The sequence below is a fragment of the Oncorhynchus mykiss genome, chromosome 27 (assembly GCF_057628025.1).
Source record: "Oncorhynchus mykiss isolate SJ-2025 chromosome 27, ASM5762802v1, whole genome shotgun sequence".
Classification (NCBI taxonomy): domain Eukaryota; kingdom Metazoa; phylum Chordata; class Actinopteri; order Salmoniformes; family Salmonidae; genus Oncorhynchus; species Oncorhynchus mykiss.
Window position 1 is genome coordinate 13,496,890 of NC_143048.1, and position 14,966 is coordinate 13,511,855.

At 45.3% G+C, this 14,966-nt stretch overlaps 1 protein-coding gene and 1 pseudogene across 3 annotated transcripts; one reads left to right on the top strand and one right to left on the bottom strand.

Moving 5' to 3' along the window:
- Positions 1 to 56: 56 nt before the first annotated feature.
- On the bottom strand, positions 57 to 5,221 carry LOC110507073 (bifunctional polynucleotide phosphatase/kinase-like; annotated as a pseudogene). Its single transcript, XR_016492419.1, has 9 exons — positions 5,149 to 5,221; positions 4,783 to 4,814; positions 4,368 to 4,734; positions 3,907 to 4,173; positions 1,435 to 2,732; positions 1,241 to 1,352; positions 1,054 to 1,141; positions 721 to 787; positions 57 to 389 (listed from the first exon to the last, which is right to left on the bottom strand). The product of XR_016492419.1 is annotated as a bifunctional polynucleotide phosphatase/kinase-like (transcript).
- LOC110507560 (TRPM8 channel-associated factor homolog) lies at positions 4,954 to 13,855 on the top strand. Of its 2 annotated transcripts, XM_021587625.3 has the most exons (9): positions 4,954 to 5,310; positions 8,020 to 8,133; positions 8,347 to 8,999; positions 9,276 to 10,267; positions 10,537 to 10,631; positions 10,765 to 10,978; positions 11,949 to 12,185; positions 12,681 to 13,018; positions 13,230 to 13,855. In XM_021587625.3, the coding sequence occupies exons 3-9, from the start codon at positions 8,371 to 8,373 to the stop codon at positions 13,470 to 13,472; spliced, it is 2,748 nt and encodes a 915-aa protein (XP_021443300.2). In that variant the 5' UTR covers positions 4,954 to 5,310; positions 8,020 to 8,133; positions 8,347 to 8,370; the 3' UTR covers positions 13,473 to 13,855. The 2 variants fall into 2 exon arrangements, with proteins under 2 accessions (XP_021443300.2, XP_090080624.1); XM_090224498.1 differs by lacking the exon at positions 4,954 to 5,310 and having other exon boundaries at positions 7,873 to 8,133.
- The last annotated feature ends 1,111 nt before the right edge of the window (positions 13,856 to 14,966 follow it).

Here is a 14,966-nt window from a genome sequence, read left to right on the forward strand (position 1 = left end):
GTACTGTATATCTGACAAGAAAATATGACACTCAAGCAAATCAAACAAAAATGCTGTCTGCTGTGGTTACATTTAGTTAAAACATCTGTACCTTCAAATGTATGTAGTGTAATAACAGTGATTTGTTGATTAGCAGCAGGTAACTAAATAGTTTGTCTACATACAGCCACAGGGTACAACGGCTAGATTATTTTCCTGAAATTACTCTGCACCAATAACATTCTGACAAATCTTAGATTAGAATAGCGTTTGAATGCCAGCCACCCAATCAGCCTTCAGAGAACTGCCTGAAGAGGGCCTCTTATTGATTGTCTGTAAAGGTTGGGACAAAATTAACTTGCAGGATTTCTGAAAAACCTTCCGATAGACTGGGCGCCACAAACGTCTTCCTGTGTGGAGAGAAAAAGTCTGTTCAGAGTGGGCAAATACCTTCGGACATGCATTTATTTTACATGACATATGTATATGCTGCGTTTATACAGGCAACCCAATTCTGATATTTTTCTACTAATTGGTCTTTTGACCAATCAGATCAGCCCTTTTGCTAATTATTGGGCAAAAGATCAGAATTGGGCTGGCTGTGTAAACCATAAAATTCATAAAGACATATTTGGTATATTAGTGTGCTCTGATCTTTTCAACCCAATGTGGAGGCCAGTGAATCCCTACTTTGAGAATGTGATGCTGTGAAGTCACTTGATAATATCCAATGTCACTTACTTGTGACTGTGGAAGATCATGCCATTGACTTTGAGGTGCTTAGCGGTGAGGGGGCCATCTCACGGAACTGTAAAGCACAGGAAGAGCCCAATAATGAACAACACTATGCATCAGGGCAGCACCTCAGAGCCTATATTGAACTGGGTGTCTCCCATGGCCTGTACTTTATAAGGTTTAAGAAGTGGACATTGAACCAGATGGTTGTAGTTTAAGTTCCAGATTGGGCTATACTGTGTGGGCGATCAGGTCCCAAGTTCACATTACCTTCTACTCTACTAGAATGAATCATGTGTAGTCTGGTATACGCAGTTCCGTAGATAGAGAGAGACCTACTCTGTTGTTGTGCTTGGCCTGCTCCAGGGAGGCAGAGAAGTTGAAGCAGCAACAGGACACGCCCAAACTCTGGCTGACGGCATCATACCTGGAGGGTTAGGTTCATGGATGTAGCAGATTTACCACCATCTGCTATGTACGTGGTTTAGGTTGTTCATGAATTACAAACCAAAAGTGCTCCACACACTAGTAGGAGCACAGAGGCAGGTGTTATTGGTGTTATCCTCCACCACGCTGCGGCCCTCCATCAGAGCCCGCTCACAGACCGATACAGAGCTCCGCTACGAGCCCAGGATGTCCTGACAAACACATGTCAGGTCAGTGTGTGTAGATGGGTGTGTGTGGGTGTTAAGAGATCCAACAGCGCACTGATCCACTCACCCTGTTCACGTGCACGTGATCTTTGGGGACGATGTGTGTGTGGAAAAAGGTTGATTTCCCGGCTAGATAAAAAAAAAGGCAGATAGTTGTCAGTAAAAAGTGAGGAAGAGAAAGAAAAAGGAATACACGTCCACTTGCCAGCAGGGAAACCCACGGCAACGATGACTTCCTGCTTGGTGGAGGTGATGTAGGCACTGGGCAGGTCATACAGACGGGCGTTGGAGTCACGTTTCCTCTGGAGAGAGAGACTCATACAGAGGCTTAACAAGTTCCAGATACGTATTCTGTGCAGACAGAATACCACTGATATTCACCAGGTTACTCACAGGATCAAATGGAGGAAGACTGAAGGGGGCGCTCTTCCAGCACCAGGAAGAACTCTGGAGTTTGGAACTGCAGCTCAAGATTCAGAGCAAACTAGTCGAGAGAGACAATCAGGCACTATTAAGATGTGCAATGCATGCCTGTACAACACCGGGTCATAAAGTGTATCTACAACATAGCGAGAATCACCTTTCATACAGTCAGTGGACACAGAACACTTTGTCTGCTGATTTGTCGCCATTGATTTTTATCATATTCAAATTCCTGGAAGCATATGGACAAATTAAAGTACTTTTCTATCCTAATATTTCTATTGTATTCTAATCTGATATTTCTATTCTATTCCATTTATTTCCCGCACCATACGCTTGTTGAAGTATGAAAATGTACCCACTCATTACTGTAAGTTGCTCTGGATAAGAGAGTCTGATGAATGACTAAAAGGTAGAGTAAATGTTGAAGCAGTGACTGGTCTATGTCATGACTCACCAGGGTAATGTGGTCTAAGTGGATGACAAGCACAACTCGACAGTGCCAAAGGGAGTTGGTATTGTGAACCTTTTGCGACACACCCGTGTTGGGGTCTTTTGTAGAAGGATACAATCATAGCCTCCCTTTAATCCCTATTCACAATGTCTGATATGAGGCATGTTTTCTGGTCTCACCTTCTCACAAAGGTGCTCCCACATCCCCATCACTGACTTCCTGTACATCCCAGAACCAGACACCACAAAGACATGAGACACACACTGTTTGAGGTGTCAACATCTGAATTACACATGATAAAACACGGACAAACACATAAATACAACACAGTGTATCTGCTTCCAAGCTTCATTTTTGTGTTTAAATGTTTCTTGACTAACCTGTACGGGGAACTGTAATGTCTTCAGAATGGTCTCCACTTTAGACTTGAAATCCTCAGGTTTCAGTTTCCCCATAGAGATACCCATCTGAATGGTGACGAACACAACCTGGGAGAGGCAACAGGGACATTGTTAGCTATTCATCTAGACACAAATGACCATTAAAAGGATGCATAACACCATGCCCAAACTGGACGCGTGTGTACATCCGCGTGCACAAACGTGCGCAAATTGATTTTGTCCCCCAACACCAAATGCGATCACGACACACAGGTTGAAATTTCAAAACAAACTCAGAACCAAGCATTAAACATTGATGGCAATTTAGCTAGCTTGCTTGCAGTTGCTAGCTAATTTGTCCTGGGATATAAACGTTGAGTTGTTATTTTACCTGAAATGCACAAGGTCCTCAACTCTGACAATTAATCGACACATAAAAAGGTCAACCGTATCGTTTCTAGTCATCTCTCCTCCTTCCAGGCCTTTTCTTCTTTGGACTTTATATGGCGATTGGCATCAAACTTTCATAATAAGGTGTATTACTACAACCGGCTGACCGACCTCAGTTCATCTTTCAATCACCCACGTGGGTATAACCAATGAGGAGATGGCACGTGGGTATCTGCTTCTATAAACCAATGAGGATATAGGAGAGGCAGGACTTGCACCGCGTTCAGCGTCATAAATAGAACTGACTTCTATTTTAGTGCTTGGCAACGCAGACGCTCGTTGGCGCGCACGAGCAGTATGGGTGCAATGATTGAATAACATGTATGTGTACATTTATTTTGCAACGCGAGCGGTATGGTCAGCATGTAAGAAGCAGGTCTCATAAAACAGCTTTGCAGTGTCCGTGCTTGACAATACATTTATGTTTGCCACTACCTTGTAGCCTTTATTTAATAAGCTGGCCTGTCTGGGCTGGATCTCAGGAAAGAGAATCATGTGAAGGAGATAAGAGAACAAATAAAGGGAAGGGAAAGTCAAGAGATGAAGAAGAGGGATGAGGAGAGAGCGATAGACCAAGCAAAGGGAGAGGAGGTCGTATGCAAAGCCAGGACTTGACAGAACAGAAGAATGTCTGGGCCAAGAAGAAAGATGGGTCGACTTTAAAAATAAATTACTAAAAGTAAATGTGTTTGTACTGCTTGGTCCAAAGTGCTCAAATGTAGGCCTACAAAATGTAATCATTGGATGGACAATAAATAAAGCATCTCATTCAAACATAACAAAGATTAATTGGCTTGAATCAACTATTTAGTTGTACAGAGTTACCTCTAACCTTGGTGCTTCCAGTGATGCCAGCAGCTGTGTAGAGCATGAGGTTTCCAATCTGTTGCCAGTGGCTTTGAGAACATGCTGAGGCTGATGCTTGCTGCTGGAAACCATCTCTGATGGCCCCTGAAGCCCTCACTGATATCTCTTGGAGCTGTCAGAGCTTCTCCTCAGCAAGCTTCTCAGCCTCATCCTCGCCCCCACTGTCTGAGCCCTCAGTCCTCCGACGCTTCTCCCGCGGGTCCTTCTAGGAACTGCGTGGCCTCTTGGATGCCTGCATCAAAAACAAAAATGCAATCATGGTATGGTCAAATAAAACTTAAAGTAAATTGAGGTTGGCATTGTGAAAACATGGTGTATTTTGAACAGTTGAAGTGATACGTTCAGTCCTCTTGGTTACTCAAAATATTGCTAGACAAATTAAAATGCATGCCATTTTCTCCTTTAAAGATAAACGTGTTCTCATACCTTCTCGGGAGAGGAAGCAAAAAAGTATTGGATACTGCGTTTGAGACCTGTGCTCTGAAACTCTGTTGTTCATTCCTCCTTTTGTCTTATCCAACACTTTTAACCTTTCTACAGCCTTCCCCTTCTGGGCAGGGGATGAGGAGGTTTCGTTGGAAGTAGAGAACTACACTCTGAAGGGGTGGCTCTGGTTGACCAGGTAGAGGGTGCTGTCATGGGTCAGTCGGCCAGACTGGCCTCTACCAAGACTCTCGCTGCCCAAGGAAGGAGTTTGGACCAAGCCGAAGAGGAAAACTATTGTTACTTTGACAGCAATTACAGACAGGTTAAGCAGTAGTGTTGAGTGTTTAACTAAGATTAGAGTGTTGGCCTCATCAACAGGCACAATGTAATAATTTCATACCTGTGTTACAAGTACCTCCTTGTCTGCATAACAGGCCACCAGCTTCGCTAGAAGGAATATGAAACATTTTATATAGTTATGCAGTTTAGATAGCCGGCTTGAGTAATCCCACTAGACACCCATTTAAAATGATGCGACAGAAATATGCATCCCAATAATCTGTCCTTTCTCCTGAAGCCTACACTCATTCACTACTCTTCTCACATTTAAAAGCTTTGCATTGGTGTAAGCAAGGGCTAGAGGAAGTTTCCATATACCATTCCTTTAAAAATCCATGAAGGAAAGTGAACAAGTGCGCACTCCTTGGGAGGAAATAGAAATAATCCGAACATAGCCATTGATACCTATTGGTATCTAACGTTAACTAGCTAGTCCTTTTACCCTGGTTTCGGGAGCACTTCTTGTCAACAACTCCAGTCTCTGGACCACGACCTAGGATCACGGCTCGGGCCATCGGCTAGTGGGACACAAACTCCGGATGCACTGACTACTGTGCACTGCTGCATCTGCAAAGACAAGAGACAGTAGTGAACAACAAATAACGTAAGGGTGTCCGTAACATGTAATTTTAAAATGGCTGTAACGTGAATTAACCATGCCAAATTTGACTGAAGTCAAGAGCGATTATAACTAATGTAGCGTTATAAATTAAACGCTAGCTACTAGCTAGCCATGTATGCATGTAGTCATGCATGGGCCAAAGCCAAGCTTTGCGTGGTGAATACATCCACATCGGTCATTCAAAAGTGTACTCGTTATTTTCAGTACACAACTACACAAGAGGAAGTATGGAATATTGTAGAGAAATAAGCAGAACACTTTAAAAGGTTGTGACAAAAACACTTTCGTTTAGAAACATCCTTCTCATATATGGTTCCGAACCTAGTGGGCTTGTTTTTCCCATGTTTTATCACTGCCATCATACCCTCTATTCGTTTTCCTCAATAAGACTGCTCGCATGGGTGGAGTCAGTCTCAGAAGTGCTATTAGAATACCTGCCTGCCGAAAAACCGGTTTGTCGAAACAGACATCTGACTAGCCGAGGTTTACCCAATTCAAAGACGCTAACTGCTTTAGCACATATTGACATAGTATCTTCTAATCGGGACTGCTTTAGCACATATTGACATAGTGTCTTCTGTTGAACAAAGGGTACATTAAATTACTGCACTCCTTAATATGGTTAGTGTTCCCACAAGGCCCTATCTCCATGTTACATCGCTTGTTTACAGAAGACATAGGCTGCCATCTGTGCTAATTAGCTATCTAGCTCGCTCTGAACACCTGTGCATAAATCAAGCGAAACTTGGGAGGAAGTGTAGTTTGACAATTAGAGGCACACAGCTCGCAGATCTGTGCAACACTTACTGTAGGAGTTTATCTTTTTTTTCATTAACTGCTGAAAACCCTAACGTTACATGCGGAGAAGGGTTTTCAAGAGATAGTTCAGGTTAATGGAGTTCGTTTGGCAATTCCATACTAATGGAATTAAAATGATACTCCGATTTTCACTTTATGTATAAAAAAAAAAGTTTAACAAACCACACAATTATATGCACAGTGAGTACTTTGAACAATTTCCACCAAATATTTGACAAAAAAAAAAAAAAAAAATACAGGAAGAAATGTGCAGATACAAAGCTTACATCTGCAGTTTTTCCAGTAAAGGTGTTTTGTTTGTTAAAAGTACTCATTGTGCATGGAGTTGTATGTTTTGTTAAAACTTACTCAACCCCAATAAGTATGAGGGTAGAGGGTAGTGAGGTCTGCACAACGCATCACCGGGGGCAAACTACCTGCCCTCCAGGACACCTACACCACCCGATGTTACAGGAAGGCCATAAAGATCATCAAGGACATCAACCACCCGAGCCACTGCCTGTTCACCCCGCTATCATCCAGAAGGCGAGGTCAGTACAGGTGCATCAAAGCTGGGACCGAGAGTGGGACCGACTGAAAAACAGCTTCTATCTCAAGGCCATCAGACTGTTAAACAGCCACCACTAACATTGAGTGGCTGCTGCCAACACACTGACACTGTCACTGACTCAACTCCAGCCACTTTAATAATGGGAATTGATGGGAAATGATGTAAATATATCACTAGCCACTTTAAACAATGCTACCTTATATAATGTTACTTACCCTACATTATTCATCTCGTATGCATACGTATATACTGTACTCTATATCATCAACTGCATCCTTATGTAATACATGTATCACTAGCCACTTTAACTATGCCACTTTGTTTACATACTCACCTCATGTATATACTGTACTCGATACCATCTACTGTATCTGCCTATGCTGCTCTGTACCATCACTCATTCATATATCCTTATGTACATATTCTTTATCCCCTTACACTGTGTATAAGACAGTAGTTTTGGAATTGTTAGTTAGATTACTTGTTGGTTATTACTGCATTGTCGGAACTAGATGCACAAGCATTTCGCTACACTCGCATTAACATGCTAACCATGTGTATGTGACAAATAAAATTTGATTTGATTTGACAATAGGAAAAAAATCTATGTACAGCGTGTGCAAATGAGGTAAGATTAGGGAGGTAAGGCAATAAATAGGCCGAAGTGGCGAAGTAATTACAATTTAGAAAATAAACACTGGAGTGATAGATGTGCAGAGGATGAATGTGCAAGTAGAAATACTTGGGTGCAAAGGAGCAAAAATAAATAATTAACAATATGGGGATGAGGTAGTTGGCTGGGCTATTTACAGATGGGCTATGTACAGGTGCAGTGATCTGTGAGCTGCTCTGATAGTTGATGCTTAAAGTTAGTGAGGGAGAAGGGGCAGGGCAGGGCAATGCATCAGAGATTAAAAATACATACTGGAAATACAAGCCGACAGAGCCAAACCGGTGCCCCAAAAAGTCAGGTTAATAATACTTTCCTATGGACATCTTATCTTCACTTCCTATCATCAAAAGGACCAACACCACGGACATCTGGGAAAGTCAGTTTAAATATCATTGTATTCATCATTCTGGCTTCTTTTTTAGGGCGACTTAGTTTCAGTCTGATGTATTAGGCAACCCTTCTGGTAATTGGCTGACTCCACCCATGTGAGCACACTGTATTCATACAGACTCACTGTTGACAGATGCCTGCCTTTCCCCTGCCCTGTCTGCTCAGGTCACAGTGGCCAGTCATTGGCCACACACATGACCCTCCCTGCTCCTTTAACTTGTTTTGCTGATGTGATGATCTCTTTCTTCCCTTCATTCAGACTGTGCCCCAGGTTTGCTCAGTAGAATGTAACACAGCTTGCTGCTCTGCTTGCTCTGAACTCCATTTTTGGCTTGACACTGATCTTCAGCTGTTGGTTTTCCTTTGTTTCTAGGTAGGTTTTACAGATGCCGTTGTTTGTTCTGAACTATTTATGATGCTTTTGTTGTAGAGATTACCGCAGAGTAAAATTTTATTTTATTTTTATTTTATTTCCTAGCAACAGTTTGAAAAGAGTTGTACATGGACTGGATTGTCAACCTCCAGTACTTATACTGTTTTAAACATATCTGTCATTTAAAATCCTTTTTTTCTCCACCACCAATAGGATCGTCAGCCCACAGACTAAGCCATGACCCAAAGCAGCATGTTACGTGAGGAGGCCTACACTGCCGTGATGAGGGGGGTCAAGGAGCTGGACCTCAACGGGCCAAACATACCCAGCGACTTAGTACTGATCGGCGACCAAGCCTTCCCACTGGCCATGAACGCCTGTGGCCAGGTCCTGATGGCTGCCTCATTCTACGGCCGAGGCCGGGTGGTGGTGCTGGGTCACGAGGGTTACCTCACTGCATTTCCTGCCCTGGTGGAGAATGCGCTGACCTGGCTGACAGGCTCGTCCTGTGACAGCACGACCGTGGGCGTCCACCAGAGCTGTAAGGCCGTGGCCGACAATCTGAGCTACTCCAGCCTCCAACCCAAGGTAGGGGGCTTCTGCGAGGGCCTGGGAGTGTATGTGACAGATGCGTACTGCGTGGGCCCAGAGGTGAAGGAGCTGGTAGAGTTCCTGAAGGCGGGAGGTGGGCTGCTGATGGCTGGCCAGGCGTGTAGCTGGGCCGAGGGACCCAAACAGAACACCCTGCTGGGTTTCCCTGGGAACAAGGTGTCCAGCGTGGCTGGCATCTACTTCTCGGAGCACCCTGGGGAGCTGGGTACTCTCCCTGTGCCTCCACAGATCCCTTCCAGCTGGCTGGCTATGGCGTAAGTATTTGGCACTTCATAGAGAGAAGAGAAAAAGGCGGTGGCATATTAATATAGAGATAATGTAGTAAAACGGAAATGTATACATGGTGGTATTTTCTGCCTCAAATCACCACCTCCTATAACCAGGTGTAAAAAACAAAACAAGAAAGCGGAGTTTATTTAACTCCAGAAATCACCTGGTTAAATACATGTTTAATCAATTGTTTATTTGAGCTATTTTTATGTCTTAAGTTGTCAAATCATACCTACACTTTCACTCTCTTCTTTCCCTAGGATGAGCATGGACTTCAAGGATGACCTGGAGTTCCTGCTGGAGGGCGTGACTGAGTTTGATATCCAGGGCGGGGCTATTTGCTCAGAGGTGCTGGTACACGGCCCTCTGGCATTCCCCATTGGCACCACAAAGGACGGCAGGGCCTTTCTGGCCGGGGCATACTACGGTCAGGGCCGAGTCATCGTGGTCACCCACGAGGGATACTTGGGCCGAGAGCAGATGTCCCCCTTCATGCTCAATGCCGTGCGCTGGTTAGATCAGGGTCGTAACGCCTTGGTAGGTGTCTTGCCCCAGCTCGGCGCCGCCCACACCCTGCTGAGCAAGTCTGGCCTCCGCTGTGAGAAGAGCGGCTTCAGGAAGGAGCTCAGCGTCTATGTCTGCACCTCCTACAGCGACGCCCAGGCCGACGAAATCCAGGACTTTGTGGCCGAGGGCGGGGGCCTACTGATCGGGGGCCACGCCTGGTACTGGGCCCAGGCCAACCCGGGCCACAAAGCCATGACAGGGTACGCAGGCAACCGCATCCTCAACAAGATGGGCCTCAGCCTGTTGGGGAACACTCTGGATGCAGGCTGCTACAAGGCCCCAGTCCCGGGTCAGACCTGCTCTGAGGGCTTCCACTTCCGCCACCTGCTACGCCGCTTTGCCGGTCACGTGACCCAGGGCGAGGCGCTGACGGAGCATGAGGAGGCCGGTCTGAAGAAGCTCGGCGGCGACTGTGCCAATTACCTGCACATGCGGGCGCACGATTGTGCCTCGTACACCTCGGTGGTGGCCATGCTCACTGACGTGCTGAAGGAGGCGGGCATCCCCCAGGTGTGCCACAGCTGTCCGGTGATAAGCGCCAAGGACCACCTGCTGCTCAGTGTAGGCGCGGAGGTGTACAAGGTGTGCCAGGACCCAGACGCCCTACTGCCTTACCTGATCAAGGACCAGCCCATGATGCCTGCCTTGTCCAATGCCAGGGTTAGGATCAACTGTAATACAGCAGGTTAGTTGTCTCTCATTCTCTCTTATGGGACATGAGCTCTAAAATGGAGGATCATGGGTCTAATGGAGATGGTTTAGTCTTGGGAACCAATATGAAACACACCAGGAGTAATGGCTTAGCTAAAACGGGTGCGAAAAAATACTTTTCACAATAGCTACTCTGCTTATATGCAAGTTCATTGGTTAGCGTGGTAATACGTGTTTCTAACCTTACTCTCACTATTGTATTCTGTTGTGTTTGAATATAACCACTACTGAACATTGTCTTAGGCGGAGAGGAGTGGCTCAGCACTGGTCTGTTCCTTTCCCCTGGGATGAGGACGTACATGGCCATGCCACCACAAATCGTCAACCAGGGCTGGAAGGTATCCAATACTGCTATTTGTTTTGTCTTATAATTATAAATTCTATTGAATCAAATAATGTTTCATTTGTTTTGAGATCAAGCCCTCAAGAACTGTGAATTGATTGATTGACTGATGCCCCTGTTACCATCAGGTCCAGATAGGCTGTCAGACTGACAACATTGGGAATTCGAACGAGCTGAAGCGAGCGCCAGTGGTTCATGAGCGCTTCCCCATAGACTCAGAGATGATGCAGGTGTGGAACCTGTGGGGCGGTCTCCTCTATCTCATCGCCCCTCCTAAGACTCAGGTGGAGGGGGTGGAGGTCATTATTCAGGGGGCTGTGCCGGCCCCCTACTACAAGACTGGTAAGTGGGTGGGAGAGGTGGGAGTCTATGATGCATTTTACACTTTGGTCTTATAATGCATCCAAGTGATGTATTATAAGGGTGTTACAAATATGAGTTGATATAACCCATGAGTTGTTATGATCACTTATAGCAAGTGTTATAATGCACTATAAGTGTGCCATTTATTATATGTGTGTGCCTCATAGAAAGTTTCACAGAGAGTGTATTTCAATGAGACTAACGTGGATAAATACCAGGTGAATAAAAGATACATACACCATAAAGAGAACAAAGTCCATTACTCCATCCAGCCCCCTCATTTACTCATTTACAATATATCTGTCTGGGAACCTTTTCACTTCATCCAGGCAGAATATTTCATATCTTTTAACCTCTTTTTGTACCCAATTTCTTGTAAATGAATCAAATCTTTATTCATTTCTCGGAGTTGTATTCATGTATTCTGATCTGCTATTCATGTATTCCTAATACATAATTGAGTTGCTTCCTGCTCGCTGTTGCCATTTAGAATGTACAATGATGAAGGCTGCCACAGATTAAAAGGGGAAATGACACAGCCTTTGTTCTGTATGAAACATCTGTAGAATACAGAGATGAACTAAGCTGAGAACAGCTATGCTCTCAGATAGACTGTCATTGCAGCTGTGTTACTAAAACTGAAGCTGAATCCCTGCTGTTATGAGAATGGATTTGCAATGTGCTACTCATCATTGTGGGAAATCACACTGTCCCAAAGATGTGTCTGGTAATAGTCATCATGAAGGCCATTTAATGTATGTTGATCACCTATGCTAGGCTTATCTGTTACCTCTAATTGGCATACCAAGCTGAAATGAGATTGATTGACTGATCATGAAGACACACACAGCACCTCACTAAACCTCACTCATAACACCTCATTAAAATGATCAATTCTGTCAAATGATCCTGTATTTTCCTCCAACCCTTGCCTCTCTCCTGTCTCTAGGGGTGACCACGCCTGCAGACTGGGCAGTTCTGCGGACTGCCCCGTCCCCCTGGGCAGAGATGGAGTTTGAGAACATCATCCTGACCGTCCACTCCGACGTGGTCCGAGGTCTGGATCGGCCTGACCTGGTGGCAGCTCTCTGGGATGACATCATGAGGGGAATAGCTGACCTGGCTGCCGTCCCCGCCAAGTTCCCACGCAAGGAGCGCTTCGTGGCCGACGTCCAGATTTCCCATGGTCAGCGTCTGTCCCTCTTATTTCTTAGCATGGACAAACAGTCTTGACTGGAATTGACTATGGTAGGGAACCAGGGATTGTGTCATTGCTGGATATGAACAGGAAAAAGAGAGATTATCTGAAAAGACATATCCCCCCAAAAAATGTATATGTATTTTGAGTCAGGTAGGACAGTACCTATACAGTTTCTAAGTGAGTAAGTTGTTGTGCTGTAGAAAATGTGTTGTACGCAAGTAACCTACACTCTTAGGAGAAAAAAATATTTATTTGGCTGTCCCCATAGGGTTCCAGGTAGAACCCTTTTTGCTTCCATGTAGAACCCTTTCCACAGAGCTACGTGGAACCAAAAAGTATTCTCCCATGGGGACAGACACAGAACCCGTTTGGAACCCTTATTTTAAAGAGTGTATAGCAGTGGGCTGCACAACCTCTGCCCTGTTAGTATCCAGACATTAATTAGACCATCTCCTTCCTCTCTCCCTTCCCCCCCTACAGGTTTCATGCATGCAGGCTACCCTATCATGATACAATCCTCCTCCGCCCCAAACCTGGTGAACCCTGTGGCAGCCCGCAGCTCGGGCCTGTGGGGAGCCATCCACGAGCTGGGTCACAACCAGCAGAGAGGAGTCTGGGAGTTCCCCTCGCACACCACTGAGTGCACGTGTAACCTGTGGTCAGTGTACGTGCACGAGGAGGTGTTGGGGGTGAAACGGGATCAGGCCCACCCCAACATGGCGCTGGCCAACCGACAGAGCCGTGCCGAGGGGTACGCTAAAGGGGGCAGGAATCTGGCCAGCTGGGACATGTGGGTGGCACTGGAGACCTACATGCAGGTGACATGAGATTGTAGTGACGTATACTGTATAGTACGCCCTGCTGCAGAGTATGTTGTGTACAAACCCTACAATTAGTGCTTGTGAAAAGGCATGTGTAGTTAGACAGGAAAGCATAGATGCAACAGTAAAACATCTAAAAAATGTTTTTACTTTATCTAGGGTTGAGTTTGTGTAAACAGTTTCTCTTCGTTGTCCTCCTTCCCACCAGCTCCAGGACCAGTTTGGCTGGGACGCCTTCAAGAAGGTGTTTGCTGCCTACCATACCATGCAGAACGTGCCCAAAGACAACCAGGGAAAGATGAACCTGTATGCTGAGACCTTCTCCCTGGCGGTCGAGAGGAACCTGGCTCCTTTCTTCAAGGCCTGGGGCTGGCCCATTGAGCCCGCTACAGAGGAAAAGCTCTCTAACATGCCGGTGTGGAGCGACCACCCTATGGCCCAGTATGGCTGACCTATAGGGGAGGTCACACCCTTAAATTGGGGGTCAGAGGTCACAGGTCAGGGATTGCTGGTGAAGGGTAGGTACCGTCTGGTGACGGGTTAAGGTAAAGGAGTGTTGATTAGGACTTTGCTGGCCTGGTGTAGAAATGCTACTGCAACAATCATGGTTGCGTCTACTGTGCAAAGAAATAAATAATTATAACGGTTTTTGAAGTCATCACAAAGGGCTGGCTGAGGAGATTGGGTCTATTGTTGGCTATAAATGCAATTGTATATTCTAGTGCACTTCAGAAGAGTCCGCGCAAGTGCCTTATTCATCATAAGTCGGATGTTTTACAGGGTCTATTTCATTCCAAATGTAGTTATGTGCCCAATAAAGCACCTTATTCTGAAGTCGCATATGTTTTTGATACTGTATACAAAGCTATATAAGTGTACCACCTGTTACTTAATTTGTATTATTATATTATTCTCACTTATTCCTAGAAAGCACATGCAGTGTGGAGAACAAGTATTTGATACACTGCCGATTTTGCAGGTTTTCCTACTTACAAAGCATGTAGAGGTCTGTCATTTTTATCATAGGTGCACTTCAACTGTGAGAGACGGAATCTAAAACAAAAATCCAGAAAATTACATTGTATGATTTTTAAGTAATTCATTTGCATTTTATTGCATGACATAAGTATTTGATCACCTACCAACCAGTAAGAATTCCGGCTCTCACAGACCTGTTAGTTGTTGTTCTTTAAGAAGCCTGTTCTCCACTCATTACCTGTATTAACTGCACCTGTTTGAACTCCTACATGTATAAAAGACACCTGTACACACACTCAATCAAACAGACTCCAACCTCTCCACAATGGCCAAGACCAGAGAGCTGTGTAAGGACATCAAGGTTACAATTGTAGACCTGGACAAGGCTGGGATGGGCTACAGGACAATAGGCAAGCAGCTTGGTGAGAAGGCAGCAACTGTTGGCGCAATTATTAGAAAATGGAAGAAGTTCAAGATGACGGTCAATCACCCTCGGTCTGGGGCTCCATGCAAGATCTCACCTCGTGGGGCATCAATGATCACAAGGAAGGTGAGGGATCAGCCCAGAACTACACGGCAGGACCTGATCAATGACCTGAAGAGAGCTGGGACCACAGTCTCAAAGAAAACCATTAGTAACACACTACGCCGTCATGGATTAAAATCCTGCGCTGCTCAAGCGCTGCTCAAGCCAGCGCATGTCCAGGCCCGTCTGAAGTTTGCCAATGACCATCTGGATGATCCAGAGGAGGAATGGGAGAAGGTCATGTGGTCTGATGAGACAAAAATAGAGCTTTTTGGTCTAAACTCCACTCGTGGTGTTTGGAGGAAGATGAAGGATGAGTACAACCCCAAGAACACCATCCCAACCGTGAAGCATGGAGGTGGAAACATCATTCTTTGGGGATGCTTTTCTGCAAAGGGGACAGGACGACTGCACCGTATTGAGGGGAGGATGGATGGGGCC

Excerpts from the sequence above, each read along its gene's own strand:
- LOC110507560 (XM_021587625.3), top strand. The coding sequence starts at position 8,371 with ATGACCCAAAGCAGCATGTTACGTGAGGAGGCCTACACTGCCGTGATG. Across the intron at positions 10,268-10,536 it reads GATCAACTGTAATACAGCAG|GCGGAGAGGAGTGGCTCAGC; the intron begins GTTAGTTGTCTC and ends ACATTGTCTTAG. Across the intron at positions 13,019-13,229 it reads CACTGGAGACCTACATGCAG|CTCCAGGACCAGTTTGGCTG; the intron begins GTGACATGAGAT and ends CCTTCCCACCAG.